A 25,785-nucleotide genomic window follows, 5' to 3' on the forward strand; every position below is an offset into this window, starting at 1 on the left:
GGGATCGCCACTAGGACCACCAGGGAAGGGGCAACATGTGGATGGCCAGGTATGTACCCCATGGCCATCCACATGTGCCCAGTGTGCCAAATCTGTGCCCACAAATGGGCACTGATTGGCACAATTATGTTGCAGTGATGCCCAGCAATGCCACCCTTGGGGGCATCACTGCAAACAAGTAATGCCATCAGTGCCACCCATCAGTGTCCATTCATGCCACCTGTCAGTGCCCATCCGTGCCCATCAGTGCCCATCTATCAGTGCCCATCCGTGCCCATCTGTGCCAACTATCAGTGCCACCCATAAGTAACCATCAATGCCACCTATGAGTGCCCATCAATGCCACCTATGAGTGCCCATCCGTGCCAACTATGAGTGCCCATCCGTGCCAACTATGAGTGCCCATCAGTGCCACCTATCAGTGCCCATCATCAGTGCCCGTCAGTGCCACCTCATCAGTGCCACCTCATCGGTGCCCATCAGTGCCGCCGTATCAGTGCCCGTCAGTGCAGCCATATCAGTGCCCGTCATTGAAGAAGAAAACGTACTTATTTACAAAAAGTTTTAACAGAAACAAAGAAAAACTTGTTTTTTTTCAAAATTTTCGGTCTTTTTTTATTTGTTGCGCAAAAAATAAAAACCGCAAAGGTGATCAAATACCGCCAAAAGAAAGCTCTATTTGTGGGAACAAAATGATAAAAAATTTGTTTGGGTACAGTGTAGCATGACCGCGCAATTGTCATTCAAATTGCGACAGCGCTGAAAGCTGAAAATTGGGCTGGGCGGGAAGGTGTCTAAGTGCCTGGTATTGAAGTGGTTAAAAAAGTTTATATTTATATTTATATTTATATATATATATATATATATATATATATATATATATATATATATATATATATATATATATACCTGTGTATTTTCCCTGTGATAACAATAAAAGTGATTTAATATTTTTATATATATATATATATATATATATATATATATATATATATATATATATATATATATATATATATATATATATATATATATATATATATAAATTAAATCACTTTTATTGTTATCACAGGGAAAATAAATTTCCTCTGGCAGCGACAGGTACTCTTTACTGAGTTAGGCCACCGGGGGGGGCTGTCTGTTTTTACTAATCGTTATGAATCAAAATTTGGGCGCAATTTTTGTTAGTCAGAGATTTGTAAGTATCCGAATTTCCAAATCACAATAGTAACAAATTTCAACGAATCCAAAGTAAATTATAATTAAACTAATTAACCAAATTCGAAAATGAATTTGAAATGGAAGCATATTGCAATAAATACAGTAAGGTATAAAAGTGAAAGACGATGAGGATTCCTACTTATGCTGCTGAATATAATATAATAGAATAAAATAGAAATTAAAAGAATAGTATAGCATAAAATAGAATAGAAAATAATATAAAAGAATAGACTAGAAAAGAATAGAATAGAATAAAAAAAAATTGAACAGAATAAAATAGAATAGAATAGAAAATAAAAGAATAAAGTATAAAATAAAAGTATACAAAAGAATAGAATAAGATCTAGTGGATTTGAATAAACAATAAAAGAATAGAATAGAATAGAATAGGATAGAAAAAATAGAATAGTTTAGAATAGAATAAAATAAAATAAAATAAAATAGAATGAATATAGCTGTCTTCCAAAATTCAAATATATTTGAAAATCCATGTGAAAATAACGAATATACAAAACAAATTCTGAAAACAAATCATTCTGACATAATGAATAGGATGAATGAAATTATTAACTTAACGAGCAAATCCAAAATGAAACAAATGTTTCCATTGTGCACATCAATAGTGATCATATTACAGTGCCTTGAAAAATTATTCATACCCCTTGAAATTTTCATGTTACAACCAAAAACTTAAATGTATTTTATTGGGATTTTATGTGATAGACCAACACAAAGTGGCTCATAATTGTGAAGTGGAAGGAAAATGATAAATGGTTTTAATCATTTACAAATAAATATGTGAAAAGTGTGGGGTACATTTGTATGGCGCCCCCCTGAGTCAATACTTTGTAGAACCCCCTTTCTCTGCAATTATAGCTGCAAGTCTTTTTGGGGATGTCTCTACCAGCTTTGCACATCTAGAGAGGGACATTTTTGCCCATTCTTCTTTACAAAATATCTCAAGCTCTGTCAGATTGGATGGAGAGCGTCTGTGAACAGCAATTTTCAAGTCTTGCCACAGATTCTCAAAGAAAAAAGTAAAATAGAACAATATAGGATAGAAAATAAAAGAATAGAATAGAAAGGAATAGAATTAAAAAAAATAATATAATTGAATAGAAAGATTATAACCATCTTCTGAAATATGAATAGAAAAGAATAGAATAAAAAAAAAGAATAAAATAGAAATATAATAATCAGTTTCAAAATTCAAATAGAATCAATTTGAATAGAATAGAAAAAACAATAGAATAGAAATAATTAAACCATCTTCCTAGTCTAATCTATTCTTTTATATTCTATTCAAACTGATTCTATTTGAACTTGGGAAATGGTTATATTCTTTCTATTCTATTTTTTTTTTAATTATATTATTTTTCTATTTGTTTATTCTATTCAATTTTTTCTATTCTATTATTTTATTTTCTATTCTTGTCTACTCTATTCTATTCTTTTCTATGCAAATTTATTCTATTCAAAATTCAAATTTCGGAAGATGGTTATATTCATTCTATTTTATTGTTTTTTTTCTATACTATTCTGTTATTTTCTCTTCTATTGTAATCTATTCTATTTTTTTCTATTATATTCTAGTCTAGTCTGTAATTTAATTTTCTATTCTATTTTGTCCTGTTTTACTCTATACTATTATATTCTTTTATTTTCTGTTATATTCTTTTCTATTCTATTATTTTTTCTCTATTCCATGCCTTTATTTTCTATTCTATTTTATTCTCTTTGGAAATTGGAATAGTATTCGAATTAAACTATTTGAATTTTAAAACAATTCAAAAACGATTCTAATTCGAATTTCGTCCAAATTTTTATTCTGTATTTCAGATTCATTTAATTTCAATACTATTGTAATTCGGAAATTCGAATACATCCGAACTTCTGAAAAACAAAAATTCGTTCTAATTTCACTCCGAAATGAAACGAAGCGCACATGTTTAATTGTAGCTCTGGCTGTATGTTTCGGGTCGTTGTCCTGCTGGAAGGTGAACCTCCGTCCCATTCTCAAGTCTTTTGCAAACTCTAATGCCCCGTACACACGGTCGGACATTGATCGGACTTTCCGACAACAAAATCCTAGGATTTTTTCCGACGGATGTTGGCTCAAACTTGTCTTGCATACACACGGTCACACAAAGTTGTCGGAAAATCCGATCGTTCTAAACACGGTGACGTAAAACACGTACGTCGGGACTATAAACGGGGCAGTGGCCAATAGCTTTCATCTCTTTATTTATTCTGAGCATGCGTGGCACTTTGTGCGTCGGATTTGTGTACACACGATCGGAATTTCCGACAACGGATTTTGTTGTCGGAAAATTTTATCTCCTGCTCTCCACACACGGTCGGAATCTCCTGCTCTCCACACACGGTCGGAATTTCCGACAACACGCTCCGATCGGACATTTTCCATCGGAAAATCCGACCGTGTGTACGGGGCATAACAGGTTTTCTTCTAAGATTGTCCTGTATTTGGCTCCATCCATCTTCCCATCAACTCTGACCAGCTTCCCTGTCCCCGCTGAAGAAAAGCATCCCCACAACATGATGCTGCCACCACCATGTTTCACGGTGGGGATGGTGTGTTCAGGGTGCAGTGTTAGTTTTCCTCCACACATAGCGTTTTGTTTTTAGGCCAAAAAGTTCCATTTTGGTCTCATCTGACCAGATCACCTTCTTCCACATGTTTGCTGTGTCCCCCACATGGCTTCTGAGAAACTGCAAACAGGACATCTTATGACTTTCTTTCACCAATGTCTTTCTTCTTGTCACTCTTCCATAAAGGTCAGATTTGTGGAGTGCACGACTAATAGTTGTCCTGTGGACAGATTCTCCCACCTGAGCTGTGGATCTCTGCAGCTCCTCCAGAGTTACCATGGACCTCTTGGCTGCTTCTCTGATGAATGCTCTCCTTATCCGGCCGGTCAGTTTAGGTGGACGGTCATGTCTTGGTAGGTTTGCAGTTGTGCCATACTCTTTCCATTTTTCGGATGTTGGATTGAACAGAGCTCTGTTAGATGTTCAAAGTTTGGGAGATTTTTTTATAACCTAACCCTGCTTTACACTTCTCCACAACTTTATCCCTGACCTGTCTGGTGTGTTCCTTGGCCTTCATGATGCTGTTTGTTCACTTTGTTCTCTAACAAACCTCTGAGGGCTTCACAGAACAGCTGTATATATATATGGAGATTCAATTACACACAGGTGGACTCTATTTACTAATTAGGTGACTTCTAAAGCCAATTGGTTCCACTAGATTTTAGTTAGGGGTATCAGAGTAAAGGGGGCTGAATACAAATGTACCCCACACTTTTCACGGCACTGTATGTATTATTATGCATACGATGTATTGGTATAATTGTAGTATGTTGATGTAAATTGTAACTGTCCAGTTATTATCATAAGGGAGCAATCTGTAATAGTGTAATGTGCTTTTTTGCAGAGTCTGTGTCAGCAGCAGCTGGACCAGGTCCTGGAGAGGATCTCCTCCATGAACCTCCCTGACGAGAGGGGTCCATTGGAACACCTCTACGCCCTTCACATCCCCAACTGCGACAAGAACGGCCTCTTCAACCTCAAACAGGTCAGACGGCTTGACAGGCAATGGGCTCGGTTAGCGAAAGCATAAAGAAACTGTTGGTTTTACAAACTTACCCTCTCACCCCTTGTACGCCCCCTATGGAAAAGAGGAATGTTTACATTTCTGCAATGGACCGGTTTATTTTGCAATATTTTTTGTCATTACTTGAGAAAACAAAGTAATACATATACAGGGGAATTCATAGAGAGTGTTGTAGACAGGGGGCAGCTCTCAATTCATGCACCTCTAGCTCTTTTCTCTCAAGGGCCCACTGCTTTGACCCCAAGGTTCTTTCCCCAGCATGATGCACTGGCAGCCAGGCACAGAGTCCCGGTCACTCTTACGGCTCAATGATCAGTCTAGAGCAGTGGTCTCCAAACCGCACCCCGGATGTGGCCCTTTGTTTGCTTTTTTCCGGCCCTTGGGGCATTATTCCCTCCACTGTCAGCAACAGTGGGTCATAGTTCCTGCCTTTGATACCAATGATGGCACACTGTTCCTCACATTGATATCAACGACGAGCCACTATAAATCCCATTGATACCAATGGTGGGGCACTATCCCTGCCAATGACATCAATGTGACACTATTCCTCCCATTGATACCAATGATGGGGCACTATTAATTCCATTGATATCAACAATGGGGCACTATTAATCCCATTGACACCAATGATGGGGCACTAACCCTCCACTGAAACCAATGATGGGAACTCACCCAAGATTCCCCCCCACCTCAAAAATAAAAAAGTGTTTGTGTGTGTCTGTATATGCAGTGGGGACGGAAGCATTCAGACCCCCTTAAATATTTCACTCTTTGTTATATTGCAGCCATTTGCTTAAATCAATTAAGTTCATTTTTTTCCTCATTAATGTACACACAGCACCCCATATTGACAGAAAAACACAGGATTGTTGACATTTTTGCAGATTTATTAAAAAAGAAAAACTGGATGATATATATATATAATACGTAATCCTTTTTTAACAAATAAAGTGCAACATTTACTTTAAAGTGCAAGTTTATGAGGACACCTCCAAAATTCACATGCATTAAACCAGTAAATATAGAACAGATGTAACAACAAAATAATTTAACCTGTATGCTATACTAACAAAAAAACACCACAATGTGTGATAATGGTTCCCTCGCAGGGAATTTATAAAACGAGTTGCAATGACTGGGGGCCCCTCCTGCACTACGTTTCTATGCAGGCTCTGATATGTGGGTTCCCCTCTACCCCAAGGTGTCTGCACACATGTGTTGGTCTGTGCAGAGGAATGAGGCCGGGTGTGCTGAGTGTGCCGGCCCGGGGCCCCTCTCCTCAGGCTGCCTGTATTGATTGTGCAAAGTGGGGCCCAGGCCCCGGGCCGCTCACACCTCAGTGCACATAAAATTCAGCCTGATCAGTGCCCATCAATGCAGCCTTACCAGTGCCCATCAAAAGCAGCCTGATTAGTGCCCATCATTACAGTCTGATCAGTGCCCATCATTACAGCCTTGCCAGTGTTCATCAAATGCAGCCTTGCCAGTGCCCATCAAATGCAACCTGATCAGTGCCCATCAAGTGCAGCCTTACCGTTGCCCAGCAATGCAACCTGATCAGTGCCCAGCAATGCAGCCTCACCAGTAGCCAGCGATGCAGCCTTACCAGTGCCCAGCAATGCATCCTTACCAGTGCCCAGCAATGCAGCCTTACCAGTGCCCAGCGATGAAGCCTTACCAGTGCCCAGCGATGCAGCATTGCCAGTGTCTGGATCTTGGATTTGAATATCCCGGCGTGCCAATCCTCCCCTCCCTCGGTCCTCCTCCTCCTCCAGCAGCCACTGTGACAAGGTCCCGCCTCTTATAATACATGTCACACTGATTCAATCTGCAGGCATTGGATCAGTGTTCCGCCTATCACTGGAGTCTGGAGCCCTGATGATGGGGGGCACTATTCCTCCCCAAATACCAATTATGGGAATTCTTTACTGAGGACATTTTCTACTCCCACAGTCCAGGCCTCCTAAAATTTGAAGGACAGTAAACTGGCCCTTTGTTTAGAAAGTTTGGAGAGCCCTGAAAAACACATGAACTTGGATGGATGCAGGGTAAGCGTGGGATATTCCAGCAATGTTAAGTAGTAACTGGAGGAGGAAACCTATCTTCCTCCTTATGATTCTGAGCAGCAGCAAAAAAAAAAAAATGGGCTGAGCTACACGGGGACACCATGAACCATGTCCACATTTAAGCTCAAGCTTATTCTGATGCAAGAGGGACAGCAGCAGCACACAGTCACTGAGATTTCACTCACTGGTCTGTACTCACTAATGTCCTTTCCTCCCTCCAATATCTGCCAGACATACTTCCTGTGAGTTCTTTAGACCAGATCTCTTAAAGAAGTCCCTCAATCATCTCCAGCAAAGTTTAGTAAAATAGGCCCTCAAGCTAGCTCAGTTGGGACCTCATTGAGAAAAAGCAAAGCATAGTTTGGACTATCCCAGAAGGGCAGCAGCATTTCAGGCTGGGAACTCCTCCTGGACAAGAGTCCCTCTGCTCCAGGCCTCAAACTTTTAATGCTCACTCCAAGCCACCATCTGGGCACCCTCCTCCAGGGATTGGCTGGGGCCACAGGAATATTCATACTGTAGAATTGACTCCCCCAGCCCACCACTTCCAGAACCATCCAAAAAGGAGGGGGAAGCAGCAGATGGGAAGGGTGACGGGGGCGGCTGCATGTAGAAGAATCAATCCCTCCATGCAGCCGCTGAATGCCCACTTCTCCTCCCTCCCAGACATTCAGCTGCTGCAAGAAGGAAATGGAGGGCATTGGTTGCTCTACATGCCACCCCCACCACCTCACTATCCCTGTCCTGCTGCCCTGGGCCCCTGTATGCTCCCCTGGCCCCCCTGCAGTGCTGCCAGGGTTTCCTGGCAGCACCCTGGCAGATAGACCAACACAAAGTGGCACAGAATTGTTAAGTGGAAGGAAAATGATAAATGGTTTTCAAAAATGTTTACAAATAAATATCTGAAAAGTGTGGGGGGCATTTGTATTCATCCCCCTTTACTCTTATACCCCTAACTAAAATCTATTGGAAACAATTGTCTTCAGAAGTCACCTGATTAGTAAATAGAGTCCACCTGTGTGTAACTTAATCTCAGTATAAATACAGCTGTTCTGTGAAGCCCTCAGAGGTTTGTTAGAGAACCTTAGTGAACAAACAGCATCATGAAGGCCAAGGAATACACCAGACAGGTCAGGGATAAAGTTGTGGAGAAGTATAAAGCAGGGTTAGGTTATAAAAAAAATATCCCAAGCTTTGAACATCTCACAGAGCTCTGTTCAATCCATCATCCGAAAATGGAAAGAGTATGGCACAACTGCAAACCTACCAAGACATGACCGTCCACCTAAACTGACAGGCCGGGCAAGGAGAACATTCATCAGAGAAGAGCCAAGAGGTCCATGGTAACTCTGGAGGAGCTGCAGAGATCCACAGCTCAGGTGGGAGAATCTGTCCACAGGACAACTATTAGTCGTGTTCTCCACAAATCTGACCTTTATGGAAGAGTGACAAGAAGAAAGACATTGTTGGAAAAAAAGCCATAAGAAGTCCTGTTTGCAGTTTGCGAGAAGCCATGTTGAGGACACAGCAAACATGTGGAAGAAGGTGCTCTGGTCAGATGAGACCAAAATTTTACTTTTTGGCATAGAAGTAAAACGCTATGTGTGGGGGAAAACGAACACTGCACATCACCCTGAACACATCATCCCCACCGTGAAACATGGTGGTGGCAGCATTGTGTGGTGGGGATGCTTTTCTTCAGCAGGGACAGGGAAGCTGGTCAGAGTTGATGGGAAGATGGATGGAGCCAAATACAGGGCAATCTTAGACGAAAACCTGTTAGAGTCTGCAAAAGACTTGAGACTGGGGCGGAGATTCACCTTCCAGCAGGACAACGACCCTAAACATACAGCCAGAGCTACAATGGAATGGTTTAGATCAAAGCATATTCATGTGTTAGAATGGCCCAGTCAAAGTCCAGACCTAAATCCAATTGAGAATCTGTGGCAAGAGTTGAAAATTGCTGTTCACAGACGCTCTCCATCCAATCTGACAGAGCTTGAGATATTTTGCAGAGAAGAAGAATGGGCAAAAATGTCCCTCTCTAGATGTGCAAAGCTGGTAGAGACGTCCCCAAAAAGACTTGCAGCTGTAATTGCAGAGAAAGGCGGTTCTACAAAGTATTGACTCCGGGGGGCGCCATACAAATGTACCCCACACTTTTCACATATTTATTTGTAAAAATTTTGAAAACCATTTATCATTTTCCTTCCACTTCACAATTATGTGCCACTTTGTGTTGGTCTATCACATAAAATTCCAATAAAATACATTTATGTTTTTGGTTGTAACATGACAAAATGTGGAAAATTTCAAGGGGTATGAATACTTTTTCAAGGCACTGTATCCACCACACGTTATTTGATACAATGCACCTCTTCAATGCTAAATGGAATGCTTGGAAGTCCTGCAGCTCCTCTTGTTTGTCATAACGGTTATTTTTTTTCTGCTGTAACCATCTGTTGAGCCACCTTTTTTTTTTTTTTCTTTTCTTTTTTTTATTTATATGTCTTATATGACAAGCTTTATCCGTATTCTTAGATGATTCAAAGAAGGTATGGCCATATGGCTGTTTACGGTACATTGATTTGATTGTATTTCCCGGAAGCTTCTTGTTCTCTTTTATACTATTTTGTATGATGCTGACCTTTGGTGTCATTTGTATTACTTTTCATTCATCAATAAAAATTGTTTATAAAGAAAGAAATACATTTAGTAATTCTTGGCTGGCACGCACGGGGCGGGAGCGGTAATTGGTAACATTTACTATCCTAATATATGTCATTATTTACTCTTTTAGTGCAAGATGTCTGTGAACGGTCAGCGGGGCGAGTGCTGGTGCGTCAATCCCCAGAATGGAAAGCCGATTACCGGAGCACCCACCATCCGAGGCGACCCGGAGTGCCACCTGTATTATCCGGGCAACGAGGAGGAGCGCAAACAGCGTGCACAGTAGTCCGCTTGCGCAACCACCAGCTAATATCACAGTGTCTGTATTTATACATAATGGGGGTTAAACTGACATAATATGACAGTTTTGAAAATGGGCTGGTTGAAGTGTAAGCTCTTTTGCTCAAACTTGTCTTGAAAACCTTGCCATTTACCACCAGGACAAGACCGTCACTGTTTGGCATCATTTGGAAGGTGCCATTTCTAATATTTTTTTTTTTTTTAATTATTTCTGTTAAACTATCCCAGTTTCAAAACTGCACCTGCATTACCCTACATGACAGATCTGGAGCCTAAGGACAAATGTAGACAGCCAATCAAACATTGCAGAAGTCATGTGACACTAGGTGCTCAAGTCTTGATCTGTTCTACACAAAGCGGAATGCAATAATGTTAAAATAATCTGTGCGTTTCAGACACCTGGTTTTAAAGTGAATCTGTCACCCGCGGTAAATTCATGCCTGCCTTGCTGAATGATCTTCAGTGGAAGAGTGGTGCCCCTTTCTGTTGCAGAGTTGGGTGCTCTCAAATCTATAATGTCATTGCAACATTAATTCAGACACTGACAGATTCAGCAAAAAACATTACCTAAATACCCAATTACCTAATCTACTTGGTCATCTGTTTTTTGTTTTTTTTTGGGTGACAGGTTCTCTTTTGAGATCCAGCCTAAATTGAAATATTTCAAGAGTTCATGCTTACATGTACAAATACAACATACGTCTTCACAAACTAAACAAATGTTCCACACCGTTGTCTAATTTTACTTTAAATTATTGTATAAATGCCAGTTTGGATTGTACCACTGATGGGTCTTATTGCAGAAACCGCCATCTGATCAGCTAATCTCATGGTCTTTCCAGTGAAATGTTGTCAGTATATTACATATAACCAGATCTGTACAAGTTCTTCGAGCATTTTAGAGAATTTCAAACTAATTTCAGACCAGACCAAAGACACAAAGGGGCAAAGTGTACCTGTCATTGTGCACCATGAAATCCATCTTTCTGTAGGTCACTCTGATGCTTCAGTAAAATGCCCCAATCGTTTAACCATGAAATTGGGTGGGGGTGGGGGAAGGCATATTTCATTCCCACATGCTTGATCAGGGGACAGAATGGGTTCCACCACCCTGAAGAATGGATATGTATCATTTTATACGTTTTCTGTTACTGGTTAATTTCCTAGTACTTTCTTTCCTGGTTCTATTTTTACTTTCTTTCATTCTCACTTCATTTTTTTATCCCCTCCCTCCCCCCTTTCATCCCCTCCCTTTTCCTTTACTCTTACCCTCTCACTTTCACTTACCACTTTTCTTTTCCATTGTCACTTCCCTCTCTCTTACCATTTTCCTTTCCCTTGCCACTTCTCTCCCCTTCCCCTTACTCCTTCCCTCCCACTTTTCTTCCCCTTTCCCCTTACACATTCATATTTTTCCTTGCCGTTTCCTTTTTGTTATGCCGCTTTCCTCTCCCCTTTCCACTTCCATCGTCCTCTCTAACTTTCTTATCCATTTCTCTTCCACTTACCACTCATTTATCTTTTTCCTCTCCTTTTTACTTCTATCTCCCTTTCTTCTACCTTACTACTTACCTCTCCCTTGCTGTTCTTTCTTATCTCTTCCCTCCTCTTTTCCCTTATCCCTTCCATTTTTCTCTTTCTTACCACTTCCCTCTCCCTTTCCCCTTCCCTCCCTCTCAACACTCCCCTTTCCCTTCCCTGTACTCCTTTCTTACCACTTCCTTCCCTATTACCACTCATGACTTCCCTTTGTCTTACCCTTACCACTTCCCTTTTCCTCTCCCTTACCACTCCCCTCTCCCTTTCTCTTACCACTTTCCTCTTCTTTCCCACTTCCCTCTTTTATACTTTACTTTCCCTTTTACTTTTACTTCCCTACCCCTTTCCCCTTTCCTCCCCCTCAACACTCCTCTTTCTTTTCCCTCTACTCTTTTCTTACCATTTCACTCGCCTTACCACTTCCCTCCCTCTTACCTTTTAATTTTATCACTTCCCTTTTCCTTACCCTTACCACTTTCCTCTTCCTCTCTCTTACCATTCCTCTCTCCCTTTCTCAACACTTTCCTCTCATTTCCAAATTCCCTCTTTTATACCACTTTCCCTACCTTTACCACTTCCCTTTCCCATTTTCTTCCCTCTCCCTTCTCCTTCCCTCCCCCTCAATACTCCCCTTTACTCTACTCTTTTCTCATCACTTCCCTCTCTTACCAGTTACTTCTTCCTCTTTCTTACCATGTTCTTCTCCTTTCCCACACCCCTTTCCCTTACAAGTTTCCTCTTCCTTTCTTTTCCCACTTTCCGCTCCATTTCCCTTCCCAACTCCCACTCCCCCACCTGTAGAACCTTGCTATGGTTTACTGTAGAACAGTTTCCAGTTACTGATTGCCTTCTGATGATACTCATGAAACAACAAGGAATCAGACTATTTGGTGTCTTTCTGTCCTCATGAGTCAGTTCATTACCCACTCTGTAGCTGGAGGCCTTCATGCTTCTACAACACCGAGATAACACCATACCATGTAAATGGACCACCAAGTGTGAAATGTACAGAGTGGTATAAAGGAAACCTTTCCTGAGAAATACATTGTTACATGCTGCTTCTCTACCTCTTCTTGAACCTCTGGATTTAGATCGTCATGTTAATGACCCAAAACAAGTCTGTTGATAATGACTTCCAGCTTTGTGTTAACTATCTTGGCCTGTACTTGTTCCAGGTCATTGAGTTAGTATTAAAACCAGAGAGTCAGCATAACAACCTGGCAAGTAGTCATTTTATGGCAGCCTTCATGTTTCTCAGGAAAGTTTACTTTAACAAATACCAGGGTGAAAAAATATTGTTTTGGCGCCCGGGTAAATATGGAAACCATCTCCTGCTAGTTGTACTAGTATTTGAAGCTTGCGATTGGAGTTCCTGCTGTGTAATTGGAGTTCCCATTGTGTCCAACTGATTCCAGGGCCATGTTCTGCTGCTTTACCCATGATGTCTTCCTCCTCTAATAGACAGTGTTGTAAAGTCATCAATAATTAGAAAAGGGAAAGTCATTCAGGGGAAACCAACAGATGCAATCCGCAATATGGACGTAGTATTGTTTATGGGGCTGGAATGATTGTGGGTCTTTTTAGCTGCTTTAAACTCATTGAGCCTGTAATTGTCCTAACCACTTAACTGATCATATTGTTAAGACAAAATCAATTGTTTGCAACCGATATCTCCAGTTTTCTTTTGGTTGACAGCATTTGTTATTGTGCCTGAAATATTGTCATTGCCTTAAATAATTACATAGTTAGGTCGAATAAAAGGCACAAGTCCATCTGGTTCAACCAATAGATATAAAGGAATAAGCAGATATAAAACTTCCTTTTACACAATCCTATACACACTGGTAAAAAAAGAACTCTATAAAGCATGGTCCAATTTGCTCCAGCAGGGAAAGAATATTCCTGATCTTCCAGGGCCATCGGATATTCCCTGGATTAACCATTTCTGGTGATACTTCATATAAATGTTGATATTCAGTTATTGTTTGCGCATTTATGAATGCATCCAATTCTTTTTTTTAAACAATCTACTGAGCTGGCAGGAACCAGCTCCTGAGGGAGTCTATTCTACATTTTCACAGCTCTTACTATGAAAAAGCCTTTAGGTATGTGGGGATGAAGAGGGTGCCCCTTTGTCCTCTGTAATGACCTAAAGAGGATAAGTCAACACCAAGTTTACTATATGAACTACTTATGTATTTATACATAGTGATCATATTCACCCTTAATCACCTCTTCTCAAGAGAGAATAAATTCAGTTCAGCTAATTGCACATTGCATGCTATTATTAAGCACAACCAAGGTTCTGTGATACTTTAGGGTTCCTCCAGAGTTTGCTAGGGGTTCCTTAAGCTCAAGAGGCATCTGTGGTACCTTAGAGTTCCTCCAGAGGTTGCTAGGAGTTCCTTAAGATCAACTGCGGTTCTGTGGCACCATGGTGTTCCTCCAAAGGTTGCTAGGGGTTCCTTAGACTCAACCAGGGTTTTGTGGTACTTTAAGGTTCCTTCAGAGTTTACTAGGGGTCCCTTAAGCTCAACCAGGCATCTGTGGTACCTTAGAGTTCCTCCAGAGGTTGCTAGGGGTTCCTTAAGCTCAACAATGGTTAAGTGGCACCCTAGGGTTCCTTCTGAGGTTCCTATGGGTTCCTTAAGCTCAATTAGGGTTCTGTGGTACCTTAGGGTTCCTCAAGAGGTTGCTAGGGGTTACTTAAGCTGTGGATGATTGACTTTTCATTTGATGTTCCTGCATAGTTCTAGAGAGCCATCACCACTTTGCAAAGCCAGCTGCATGATACCAATGATATTTTTAGATGTTAAGTGGTATTCTGACCACTACTATAAAGGGGGACTGCCTTCCCACTGGCCATCAAAGTAAGAAGCATTTTTCCCCTGATCAGCAATGAATTAGCAGAGGTTCCCCAGCACCTGAAAATTATTTAAAGGGTTCTTCTAGGTTAAAAAGTTAGAGAAAGGCTTCAAGTAATAGCAAAGCTGAAGTTAGGCTTTAAGGAAAGGAGGTAAGATCTGCTTTAAGTTTATGATCTACCACAGCCTTTCGTAACTTTTTTTTACTCCTGAGGAATAATCTCAGGTCTCAGGAAACCCATGCAGAAAAAAACAATTTATTAATAGCTACTGAGAAGAATGCCCCCCCCCCCCACACACACACACACACACACCACCACCACTTTTACAGAGGGCTAAAAAGAACATTGGGTTCATATAGCTGGTTCTGGCAAGTGGAATTGATCCACTAGAACTATACAGTTTGGAGGTCAGTCAGTCTCAGCTCAAGGAATTCTGAGCAACCTCTGGGGGAAAAGAACTAGCAGCTCTGCAGGGTAATATTATGATAAGGCTAAGATTATAATATCTGTGAACCTCTGGGGGAACCCTACAGTTCAAAAGAACCCTGGTTGAGAATGGATGATCTAGCGTAACACCCAAATCCTTCTCCCAATTGACTCCACCATTTTGAGTGGTCTCAATTAGTGCTGGATTTTTTGACATTTTTACTTTAGAAAAACAGCAAAAGGAGCACTAAAAGGTGTGCTGCAGCAGAAGGAGTGAGAATCTGCAATGTGTCAGCAGCACATCCTTGAACTCTTGTGTAAAAATCTCACTGCTTTATTCCCAAGCATTCTGAGGAGCAAGTGGGTCATTTAATGTGCTCACCTGCACCCATAACCCTTTGAAAACTCTGAAGATATTTTTGGTTCAGTGTTTTTAAAAGTGCTGCTTATTAATTATTGTTCCAAAGAGCTTCCACTCACTAATTTTTAGTGTATTCTGTTAATGTTATGCTCTGTATCCCTGTGCTGGTGCGCTTTTATTAGATACGATTGTACAGTTCCCTGCGGGGAAGATTTTCTGATAGGCGCCCAGCCCGTCATAATTATTTCCACACAATCACGGTGCTCGAAGAGTCCTGTCTATGCACATCTCTCCTGCCTCATTATGTGCGTCTGCAGATTTTATACGCCGTCTCAGCAATCTAAGCTAGGTTTAACTATCTGTATCTGTGTTCTTTCTATACCATCTCACTGCACGTTACAGGGACTTCCATATGCTCTGTAATATGGATATTGACCATTAGGTGTTGCAAATCTTATTTTCTATATTACAGAATACTTATACTGTTTATGGCCAAAGGTTTGTGGTCATCTGACCATCAAACCTATATAACCATGTTGGATATTCCATTCCAAAACCATGGACATTGATCTGAAATTGTCCCCCCCCCCCCCCTTATCCTTACAGCTAAAACAGCCTCCACTCTTCTGGGAAGGCTTTCCACAAGATTTAGAAGTGTGTCTGTGGAAATTTATGCTCACTCAGCCCCTAAACACAAAGAGAGCATTTGCGAGGTCAGACACTGATGGGAAGGTTTCCAATCCACTTTATTCCAAAAGGTGTTCCATAGGGTTGAGGTCACGGCTATGTGCAGGCCTATCAAGTTCCTCCACACCAATCTCACAAAACTATTTCTTCATGTAGGTGTTGAATGAGAAGACTTGGCTCGTTCCAAATCATCCCAAAGATGTTTAGTATAGTTGAAGTTAGAGCCCTGTTCAAGGCACTTGAGTTCCTCAACCCAATCTCACCAATTCATTTCTTTATAGAGATGTTAGTTAAGAAGACCTTGTTCATTCCAATTCATCCCAAGGTGTTTTTTATGGTTGAGGTCAGGCTCTGTACAGGCCACTCGAGTTATTCCACTCAAACTCACAAAATCATTTCTTTATGAAGATATTGATTGAAAAGACCTGGGTCATTCCAAATCATTTGATAGCAGAAAACAAATACTCTTGCGCACAAGTGAGTTAACCAGGTGGACTCTGAGGAATAAGGTATCCCTTCGAAACGCGTCAGCCGGCAGTGGCCCTCAAAATCTTCTCCATTACCATCTGGAGTCTGTTGTCGCCAGACCGATTACCATCATCTGAAGACTATTTATATTGCGGCTTTCTTTCACGTTTGTGAGTAGTTTTTAATTTACTATTTTAATAAAATATAACCAAGGATAATGCACAAGGTTGGTGTGCCCTCTTTTTTCCATTTCTCATTCCAAATCATCCCAAAGATGTTTAGTATGGTTGAGGTTAGGGCCCTGTACAGGGCACTCAAGTTCCTCTACCCAATCTCACCAAATCATGTCTTTATGGAGATATTAGTTGAGAAGACCTTGTTCATTCCAATTCATCCCAGGATGTTTTGTATGGTTAAGGTCATGCTTTGTACAGGCCACTCGAGTTATTCCACCTAAACTCACAAAACCATTTCTTCAAGGAGATGTTGGATGAGAAGAACTGGCTCATTCTAAATCACCCCAAAGGTGTTTAGTATAGTTGAGGTTAAGGCCCTGTTCAAGGCACTCAAGTTCCTCCACCCATTCTCTCCAAACCATGTCTTTATGAAGATGTTGGTCGAGAAGACCTTGCTCATTCCAATTCATCCCAAGGTGTTTTGTATGGTTGAGGTCAGAACTCTGCCAAGCACTGCATCCTGCAAGGAGTTCCTACAGTATGTACCCCCCATACCCAGCGGTCCTGAATATAGCCTAAGGGTTGGGAAAGGTGAGAATAAGCGGGTTGGTAATGAGGGGTGCTTTCAAGAAACTCTTTTGTTTTGCCATTGCCTTGGTTTACCTCTATGACCATAAACAGGTTTCCCGGCATCTTCTTCTTCCTCGTGCTCTTGTAAGTGTCTCACTTCCTGTCTTGGAACTACAGCATTCGTTACTCATGAAAGGAATGGATCTTAAGGCCTCTAAAGCAATAATGTTTTCCAATGAACTAAGTCTTTACAAGTAGAAGACTTCCTGCAGCTTCCCTTTGGCACCCCGAAAAAAAGGGGGGGATGCAAACACCCCTCCCACGAGGAGCTGTTTAGGGCTTAAACAACCAATCACAGGGCCAAGCCACTGTCAGAAAAGGGAGTGCCTAAGCCTATGCAAATACCAAATTTAAGAAAAAGCATTTGCATTGGATAATGTCTGCGCTCTGTGGAGGAATAAAGGAAAGGCTACCCTTTAGAGCTAAAAAAAAAACTAGGTATTGGGTGAATGCAAACACTTCCTCCCACAAGGTGGTATGTAATGCCTAAACAACCAATCACTGGGCCAAGGCCCTGTCAGGTGGGGGTGTGCCTAGGCCTATGCAAATACTGACTTTAGGCTCTGTGGGGGAGAGGTGGGACCAAAGGAAAGGTTCACTATGGGTTCATGCTAAGTAAGTCACAATACTTTATAATGATAAACTAATAGAAAAGAAAGTCAACTAAATTCCTTAAGCTAATATTTCTGCAATCATTTAAAGAAATGTCAAAACATGAAATCCACTAATATGCAATAATAAAAATGCTTAGCCAAGTCTACATCATGTGTCCTGCAACTCTGAAGGCCTAGCTTGCATTGAAACATTTTTTATGTGCAGGCTAGTCATTGCAGACTGTGTGATCTGAGCCAAAAGTAGACTCAGAATGTATACAATGTATTTTTACAAGTATCTATTACTCAGTAGTACAGTTGGGTAACCTGACCACCTGCAACCTGGAGATTGGACTATGAAGGAACACAGCTATCCTGCTAGGGTTCTCCCCTTGCCCTCCCCTAAGCAAGCTTGGGAGCCTGTTAACATGTGTGCAATGCAGTAGAGCCCATTGGCCCCCCCAGTGCTGGCCTGCTCTCTTACAGCCTGAGTCTTAGGGGTCTATTTATAGAATACATGCATATCTATTCATCCAGCGAAATTACATGTACCTTTGTTCTGTGCAAATTAACCAGCATTCACTCCTTGGTTTAACCCCTTAACCCCTTTGAAGCCACCAACTGTGGCAAAATTGAATGTTCCTAAAGTATTTTTCTCTTCTGAATTAATTTTCTTAGGCTACTGCTTTAGGATATTTTCTTTTCTGATCGAATGTTCATGGACTATTTTCTCTTTTGGTTGAATGTTCTTAAGCTGTTGCTTTAAAGTGGTTCTAAAGCCTTAACGTTTTTTACCTTAATGGTTAATTTTGGTTGAATGTTCTAACGCTATTGTATTAGGCTTATTTCTCCTCTATTCAAATGTTCTTGAGTTATTGCTTTAGCCTATTTTCTCCTCTGGTCAAAAGTTCATAAAATATTGGCTTAGACTATGTTTGGTTGAATGTTGTAAGGCTATTGTTTTGGGCTATTTTTTTCTGATTGAATGTTCTTAGGCTATTATTTCTCTTGGGTTTAAATGTTCTTGGGTTATTGGGGGAAAGTTACATTTATCCTGCAAAAGATAACTTAACCTCTTTGCGGCCTCTTGGCAGCCGGATATTTACGTGCAATAGCGTCAACAGTGCTGTGCCAAGAGCACGCGCCCTGCCTGCTCCCAGCACAGTGACTGGCAGCTTATAGAGACAGCCAATTATGGTGGTCATATGGCCATAAGTCCCGCCCCACCTCCCACCACAGCAAACCCCTTAACGGGCCGGCGGTAGTCGGGAGGCCCAGTCGTTAAATATCATAAAAATAACATTTCACACATTTATTATCACACAGGTATTATCTGCAAGTTTTGCGTGAATGCTGGTACGTTTGCACAGCGGATTTGTTTTTAAATAGACCCATTAGGGGTGTATTTATAAAAACTTAGCATAGCTCTTTCTCCATCAAAATTGCATGTAACATCTTCCTGTATGAACAGATCAAAATCAAATGTTCCCAGGCTATATTCTCTGCAGTTCAAATGTGTAACTGCAGAAAATACCTATAGCCAGTAGATGGCGCTGAGGAGCATATGTATTCCCTATGATAGTCAGTACCATCTAGTGGCCATAGTGCAGTATTTTCCCCATTCACACATGCAATCTGCAGAGAAAGCAGCCTGAGGCTATTTGATTTTGACTCATTTTTACAGAATATATAGTTCAACATTTTTTTTTTTTTTTTATAAATACACTTTTTAGTGTGTCAGGCATTAAAGCAAGCCAATGCAAAAAAAAAAAAAAAAAATCAGGTACTCACACTAGCAGTATTTAGAAGTATTTTTATGATTTTTTTTTAATACATGATTTTATTGAAGGGTGTTTTAAAAAAAAATCAGCTTTAAAGTCAAATTACCTACCCAGCATGCAGCAGACACACTTTGTGCTGATTGACTTATTCTACCAAAAATGATTAACGTCTGCTCAGAAATTCACCAGGAACATTTGTACGTGTCATCATCAGCTGATCGATGTACTATCTCGTCTTTGTGTTTTTATACTCATTAATTATACCATCTTTTTGTATTGTTTATATTGTATCGACATATTATGGGAGAGGGGGTTGCCGTACTTCTCAGATCAACAACAAGCAACCCGCCAAAGTCACCATCTAAAAATTATTTTTATTTTATTCCATCTACCTCCTCACCGTTCATGGTGAGGGACAATATCTTTGGACCTGTTATACGTATACGTATAAAATAAGACTTGTCACTCGTGTTTATTGCTCAATAAAAAGAGGAAATATGTCATTGGTGTTTTTGTGATTATTTCATCATTTCAGTTTCAGGAATCTTAAAGGCAAGGTTTTTTTTTTTTTTTAAATAACAAACATGTCATACTTACTTGCACAAGTCAGCCCCAATCCTCTTCTTCGCGGGCCCCTAGCCGGCAATCCCGGCCCCTCTCTCCAGCTGAGTGCCCCTAGAGCAAGCAGCTTGCTATGGGGGCACCGAAGCATGCTCGCTCCTGAGTTGCCGCTTTGTGTGTCCATTCACACACAGAGCAGTGGCCCACTCTCTTTTGATTGGCATAGAATGCATTAAGGTAAAAAAAACCTTTTGCCTTTAGAACGACTTTAAAGTGTATCTACAGCCATTTTTTTTAACTTTGGATAGAGAGGTGAGGGGTTAGAACCACTGTTGGGTTTGCTGTCTGTGACCCTGCTGAGAATGAGTTGATGGGGAAAGTAAAAGTTCAGTTGTTAGGCGGAGGTAGGATAGGCCTCCCTGAAGAGATGAGTTTCCAAGGATCACCTAAAGGAGGATAGAGAAAGATAAAGCCAGACAAATTGTGGTAGGGAGTTCCATAGGATGGGGGAAAAGTCCCGGTGTCATGGTCAGGGATCAGGCTCAGAAACCAGTAGCTATAGCAGTAGAGAGGCTCCCACCAACCAGCTGAATAAGTACGGAAGCAGGTCACCCTGGCGGATGACACCGGCTCACTTGAGGTGTGGGGTCTAAGCACACTAGAGCTCCTGGTGGTGGAGATAGGTTTTGCTGTGTGTTAGTACCAGGTCGTGGTCCTCAGGATTACCCCACCAGGGGGTGAGTAAGCTAGCCTGGGTCCACTAGCAGATATAGCAGGTAGGGATCAAGCAGAAACTCAATCAGTAAACAAGCCAAAGGTCAGAAACAAGTGGTTGCAGATTGGGATCAAGCAGAAATGCAGTCAGTAAACAAGCCAAAGGTCAGAAACAAGTGGGTTGCAAGTTGGAAACAAGCAGAAGTAGGGTTGCCACCTCATCCCTTTTAAACCCGAACACATGAATTACACAGGTTCTGAGGCTAATTTAATGCATGTAAGGCACCAAGTAAGTTTAATTACCACCATAATCAGCCACAGAACCTGTGTAATTAATATGTGTTCAGTTTTAAAGATATAAGGTGGCAACCCTAAGCAGAAGTGTAGTCGAGGAACAAGCCAAAGGTTGGTAACGAGAGCTAGTGGAGATAAGGTCAGCTGCAGGTATGCAAAGGAGCAAGACATTGGCTGGAAAGAGCACAATAATCTGGCAAACAGAAAGTGCAAAGACATGGAATAAAGTGGTTGTAAACCGCCGGACATTTATTTTATTTTTTTTAGACCTGCAAGATAAAGGCACAATGTACTAGTATGCATTGCATACTAGTGTAGCAAGGTCCTGGGTCCCCTTTGCTCTAATGAGAACCTCCAGAGTTAGGGACAGCTGACATCCTTCTATGTAGAGTAGGTTACAAGGCATGGTGGTTGTAATGCAAGGTAGATTCATGGGTGCCAGACACTTCTTGAATGCAGAGATTTATTTTCTCTTGAACAGAACTGTGGGAGACAGGGTTTAGGGCCAGGACACCCTTTAGTAGTTGCAATGGTAATTAGCAGACTCCTAGACTTTTATAGGTAGACAGCCATACAGGGAATGGCGCCTAGCAGTACACCACGTCTGCATATGTAGGATTGCTGTCTCCTAGGGCAACAGTCTTATAACAGTTTCTAACACAAGTTGTAACAAACGTCTGTACTTCCTCTACAATCACTTCTTGTAGATCTTCACTCCACTGAGCTCCCAGTCCCTCCTCACTAGACTTGCTGATCCACTGCCACTGGATCTCCTAAACTCTTCCAACCTTCTCACTTATCTTCCTCAAGCATCACCCCCGCTTCCCTGCTGGGTCCCTAGATTGGCACTCACAGATACTCCTCAAGCGTCACCCCACTGGCCTGCTCGGTCCCTTGCTTGGCACACAAGGCTGCTCTGCAAGCATCACCTCTGCTGGCTTGGTACCTGCTGAAGTTTCCCAATTCTTTACCGTCCCCCGTTGGTGAAAATACTGCTCTAGGGCTTGCTTCAGTTACTCACTTTGGTCCCTGGTAATGAGGTGGTTGGTCCCTTAGTGGCCTCAGCTTCCCCTCTACCTTCGACCACGACAGGTCCTCCAGGCCAGCAGAACCGTCACTTACAGTTGGAACCATCCCTACGTTGCTCTCTTGCTTCTGCATAGGTCCTAAGATAGCCTAGCAGCCAGATGTCCCCGGGATAGGCCCCAGGCTCTGGCCTAGCAGCCCGGGGCAGCACAACACACGTCTACAAAGACAGCATCCAGGTGACACGGAACCCCAATCACCTGACCTCACCCAAATAAATAGGCTCTCCCAGCAGGCCAAGGGACCCAAGGAGATCCCTGCCCATTGGCTGAGATTCTCCATCTATTCCTAATCTGTCCTTGCAGTGCCCTTGTTTTATCTAATCTCACCAGATACCCGGCCATCTAGTGACAGAAGAGAGAAGTGCAGTGATTCCAGAATTAGGATGGTATCAATTGATCTCCTATCAATTGGCCAAGGCAACTATACCTGGCAGGTAAATTTACTAACAACCCTGCCTAACCATCAGGGTGCTACACTAGCACATTATGTTAAACTCACCTTAAAACAAAGCTGATCTAGCGCCGAGATGTCAGCGCTGCAGGCGCTCTCATCTTCACCCATCTTGCTTCCAGGTTCGCGGACTCCGGCTCTGTGACTGGCCAGAGACGCGGGAGCCATCGTTCACAGGTGGACGTTCCTTCAGAGATATCAGAGGTACCAGCAGATTACAAATGCAGTTCCCACTGCAATGAAGGTAGCTCTTCCTTCCTCTCCCATGCTGAGACTGAGGTGAGTTCTTAGGCTCAGTGATGGCTCTCTTCTGCCCCCTGCAGGAGGAAGGACAGAGCTGAATCCCCTCTCCAGCAGCAGCCAGCCACCGCTCCTTCTGACAGGAATGACATTATAGTTACTCCTGTCAAAGAAGAGTAACATTAGCAGGCAAACCACCAGTGCACCCCCCTCCCAACACAGCTCCTGGCCCTGGGCAGTGCCGATTCATTAAGACAGTCTTGTGAAGAGTACAGTTTAGTTATGATATGGATGGCTTTGTAGGTTATTGTTAGTATTTTGAACTTTATTTGTTGGATGAGCGGATGTCAGTGGAGATATTGGTAGAGAGGGGGTGGCAGAACTGAGCGGTTGGTAAGGTGGAAGCATCATTCATGATAGACTGAAGGAGGAAGCCTGTGTGGAGACCATCCAGGAGAGAGCTGCAATAGAGAATAAAAAGACAAAGAACATAACATTAAAATCATCCAATGAGCTGCAATTCTATGGTGTAAAACACCTTAGTATTGTGGAGAATGGCCAGGCTTGTCCAAGCCAAAATGAAGTCCACCACTACTCAAATATCCAATGCCTATGCAGATGGATATTATTGGTGACCCTATATTTGACAGAAGCAGCTTCCAGATCCTTTGAGCGCCTCTACTGGAACCTCCAAACTCCAAAATCCAATGCTGTGCAGAAAGCTGTCGAATATTGGTGGACCTACTGTAGATTCAACAGTAGCAGTTTCCAAATCAAACAGATCAATTGAGTGCCTCTGTTGGTGGCTCCTGGGTCCAGGATCCAATGGTGTACAGAAGGTTATCAATTTTTGGTGGCCCTAGATACCACAGTAGCAGCCTCCCAATTATAATAGATCCTTTGACTACCTCTGTTGGTTACTCCTGATTCCAATATCCAATGGTGTACAGAAGGTCATTAATTATTGGTGGCCCTAGATACCTGATAGCACAGTAGCAGTCTCCCAATTATAATGGATCCTTTGAGTACCTCTATTGGTGGCCCTTGACGCCAATATGAAAAGCTGTACAGAGGAAAACATAAAACGGGGAACTTTGAAGAGGATGGCCTACACATGAAAACCATGCCAGATTCCTTTTCTGCCAAAATTACTCTCTGCACTGTACACTCCAATCAGACATGAATATTTAGCATTTATAATAACTCAATGATGCCACTAACTGGGTGACCTGCTCTGGTATTCATCCTGCATTTTGCATGTAGTTGCTGTGCTGTGTAAATCCTGATAGCTACTGGTGTGTGTTCAGTGGTTCAAGCACCACCCGCTCCTAGATCCCACTACAGCCCCACCTGCAGGCAGGGCCACGAAAACACTGGTACAATGTTGCATTCCTGGGTATCACTAACAGACCTCCCAATTTTTATGTTAGTGTGGGTTCTGCTCCCTGAGGGAGCATTAAAGCAATCAGTTCACCAAACCATGCACAGTGCCTTGGCATGACATATCACCCCACTTTCTCTCCGATACCATTTTGCAGCCAGGGAAATGCCAGTTGTTTGTAGCATCACTCCATCTCCAAAGAGGGTCCACTACTCTTGTCTAAACTTCCACCGGACTGACTCACTCCCCATCCCAATCCACTATTTACACCTTGGGGCAGGGTGCCACCTAGTGGCCAACTAGGAGTTGATCTAACACCTGCTCGCACACCCACACAAGTTGAAATATGAAGTTCTGATTGCACAGCACAGGACCATGTGACAAGAGGTACAGACCCTTGCAGCAGACTGCTATTTCTGCCTGCAGAGGAGTATTTAAAATTTAGATGTAGAGTATATTGAGTAAATTGGCTCATCCTAAAAGAGCTGTAAGGCTGGTTAGTACCATGCAGGTTAGTACCATGTCGCGGTCCTCAGGATCGCCCCACCAGGAGGTGAGCAAGCTGGGGTCCAGTAGCAGATATAGCACCCAGGGATCAAGCAGAAGCGTAGTCAGTAACCAAGCCAAAGATCAGTAACAAGTGGTTACAGGTTGAGATTAAGCAGAAGCGTAGTTGAGGAACAAGCCAAAGTTTGGTAACTAATGGTAGCAAAGGTATGGATGGCAGCAGGAGTGATAAAATTGAGATATTGGCTGGAGAGAGCACAGTAATCTGATACCCAGGGAGTGCAAAGGCATGGCTTAAATAGGAGGTTCATGGAAGGAGCAAAGGGTTCAAGGTCCAAAAGAAACAAAGTTTAAGACAAGATCATTCACGGAATTGTCCAGGGAGCTGTCCAGCATCTCAGGTGGCTCAGCAAGAAGAAACATTGTCAGACACAGCAGAGATCCCAGGTTCAGGCCCAGGTTCTGACAGTCAGTGGTTTAAACTACTGAAGCAAAAGGGTCAGCCAGGTACCCCTTCACTACCAGAACTGTTTTTGCATTTCTTGGAATTAGGATGCACATTTTAGGCCTGAAGATTAATCAAAACCCCCAAACATTATACATTTTCTGAAGGCAGAGGCCCTGAAGAATACATTGATAGTCATTGCAATTTTTAAACAATTTACGGCACACAAATACAATACAATATATATTTTTGACAATATACAAAAGATGAGGTTGAGTCAAGGAAATAGATATCCAGCAAGCCAAGGTATAACTTTGTGTGTGCCCATGAATAGAGAACAAACTTTGGTACCCAAAATTTGCTATAGGCAACACTTTTAAAATCCCTACAGGCCATTGGTTAACTGTGTAGCACCCTCTAGTGTGCTAAAATAGGTTTTGATAGTGTAGATAAATTGTCAGGCTTGGCTGGCAGCCAAGCCTGTGTTGATTTGTTAATCTGGGTCAGGTGAGTGACTCAAGGAGGGCTGGATGACTCACAGGCAGCATCTCTGATACCTCTGATACCTAGAATAATGGGAGTGAAGGTGAGGAGGAGGTGCCTGGAGTGTTCTGAGGGCCCTGACCAATCCCCAACAGATGGGTTGGCAGGGGTCAGGCCCCCTCAAATACTCTGGGTCAGCC

The 25,785-nt window shown here is 42.1% G+C and overlaps 1 protein-coding gene across 1 annotated transcript in view; it reads left to right on the forward strand.

The window, feature by feature from the left end:
* IGFBP2 (insulin like growth factor binding protein 2) overlaps positions 1 to 19,419 on the forward strand; it is a 128,660-nt gene extending 109,241 nt beyond the window's left edge. The window contains exons 3-4 of the mRNA XM_073634387.1: positions 4,676 to 4,816; positions 9,725 to 19,419. Of these exons, the coding sequence (XP_073490488.1) occupies positions 4,676 to 4,816; positions 9,725 to 9,880 (297 nt within the window). The 3' untranslated portion in view covers positions 9,881 to 19,419. The remainder of the gene's footprint in view (positions 1 to 4,675; positions 4,817 to 9,724) is intronic.
* Positions 19,420 to 25,785: the final 6,366 nt, after the last annotated feature.

The sequence above is a fragment of the Aquarana catesbeiana genome, linkage group LG06 (assembly GCF_042186555.1).
Source record: "Aquarana catesbeiana isolate 2022-GZ linkage group LG06, ASM4218655v1, whole genome shotgun sequence".
Taxonomy (NCBI): domain Eukaryota; kingdom Metazoa; phylum Chordata; class Amphibia; order Anura; family Ranidae; genus Aquarana; species Aquarana catesbeiana.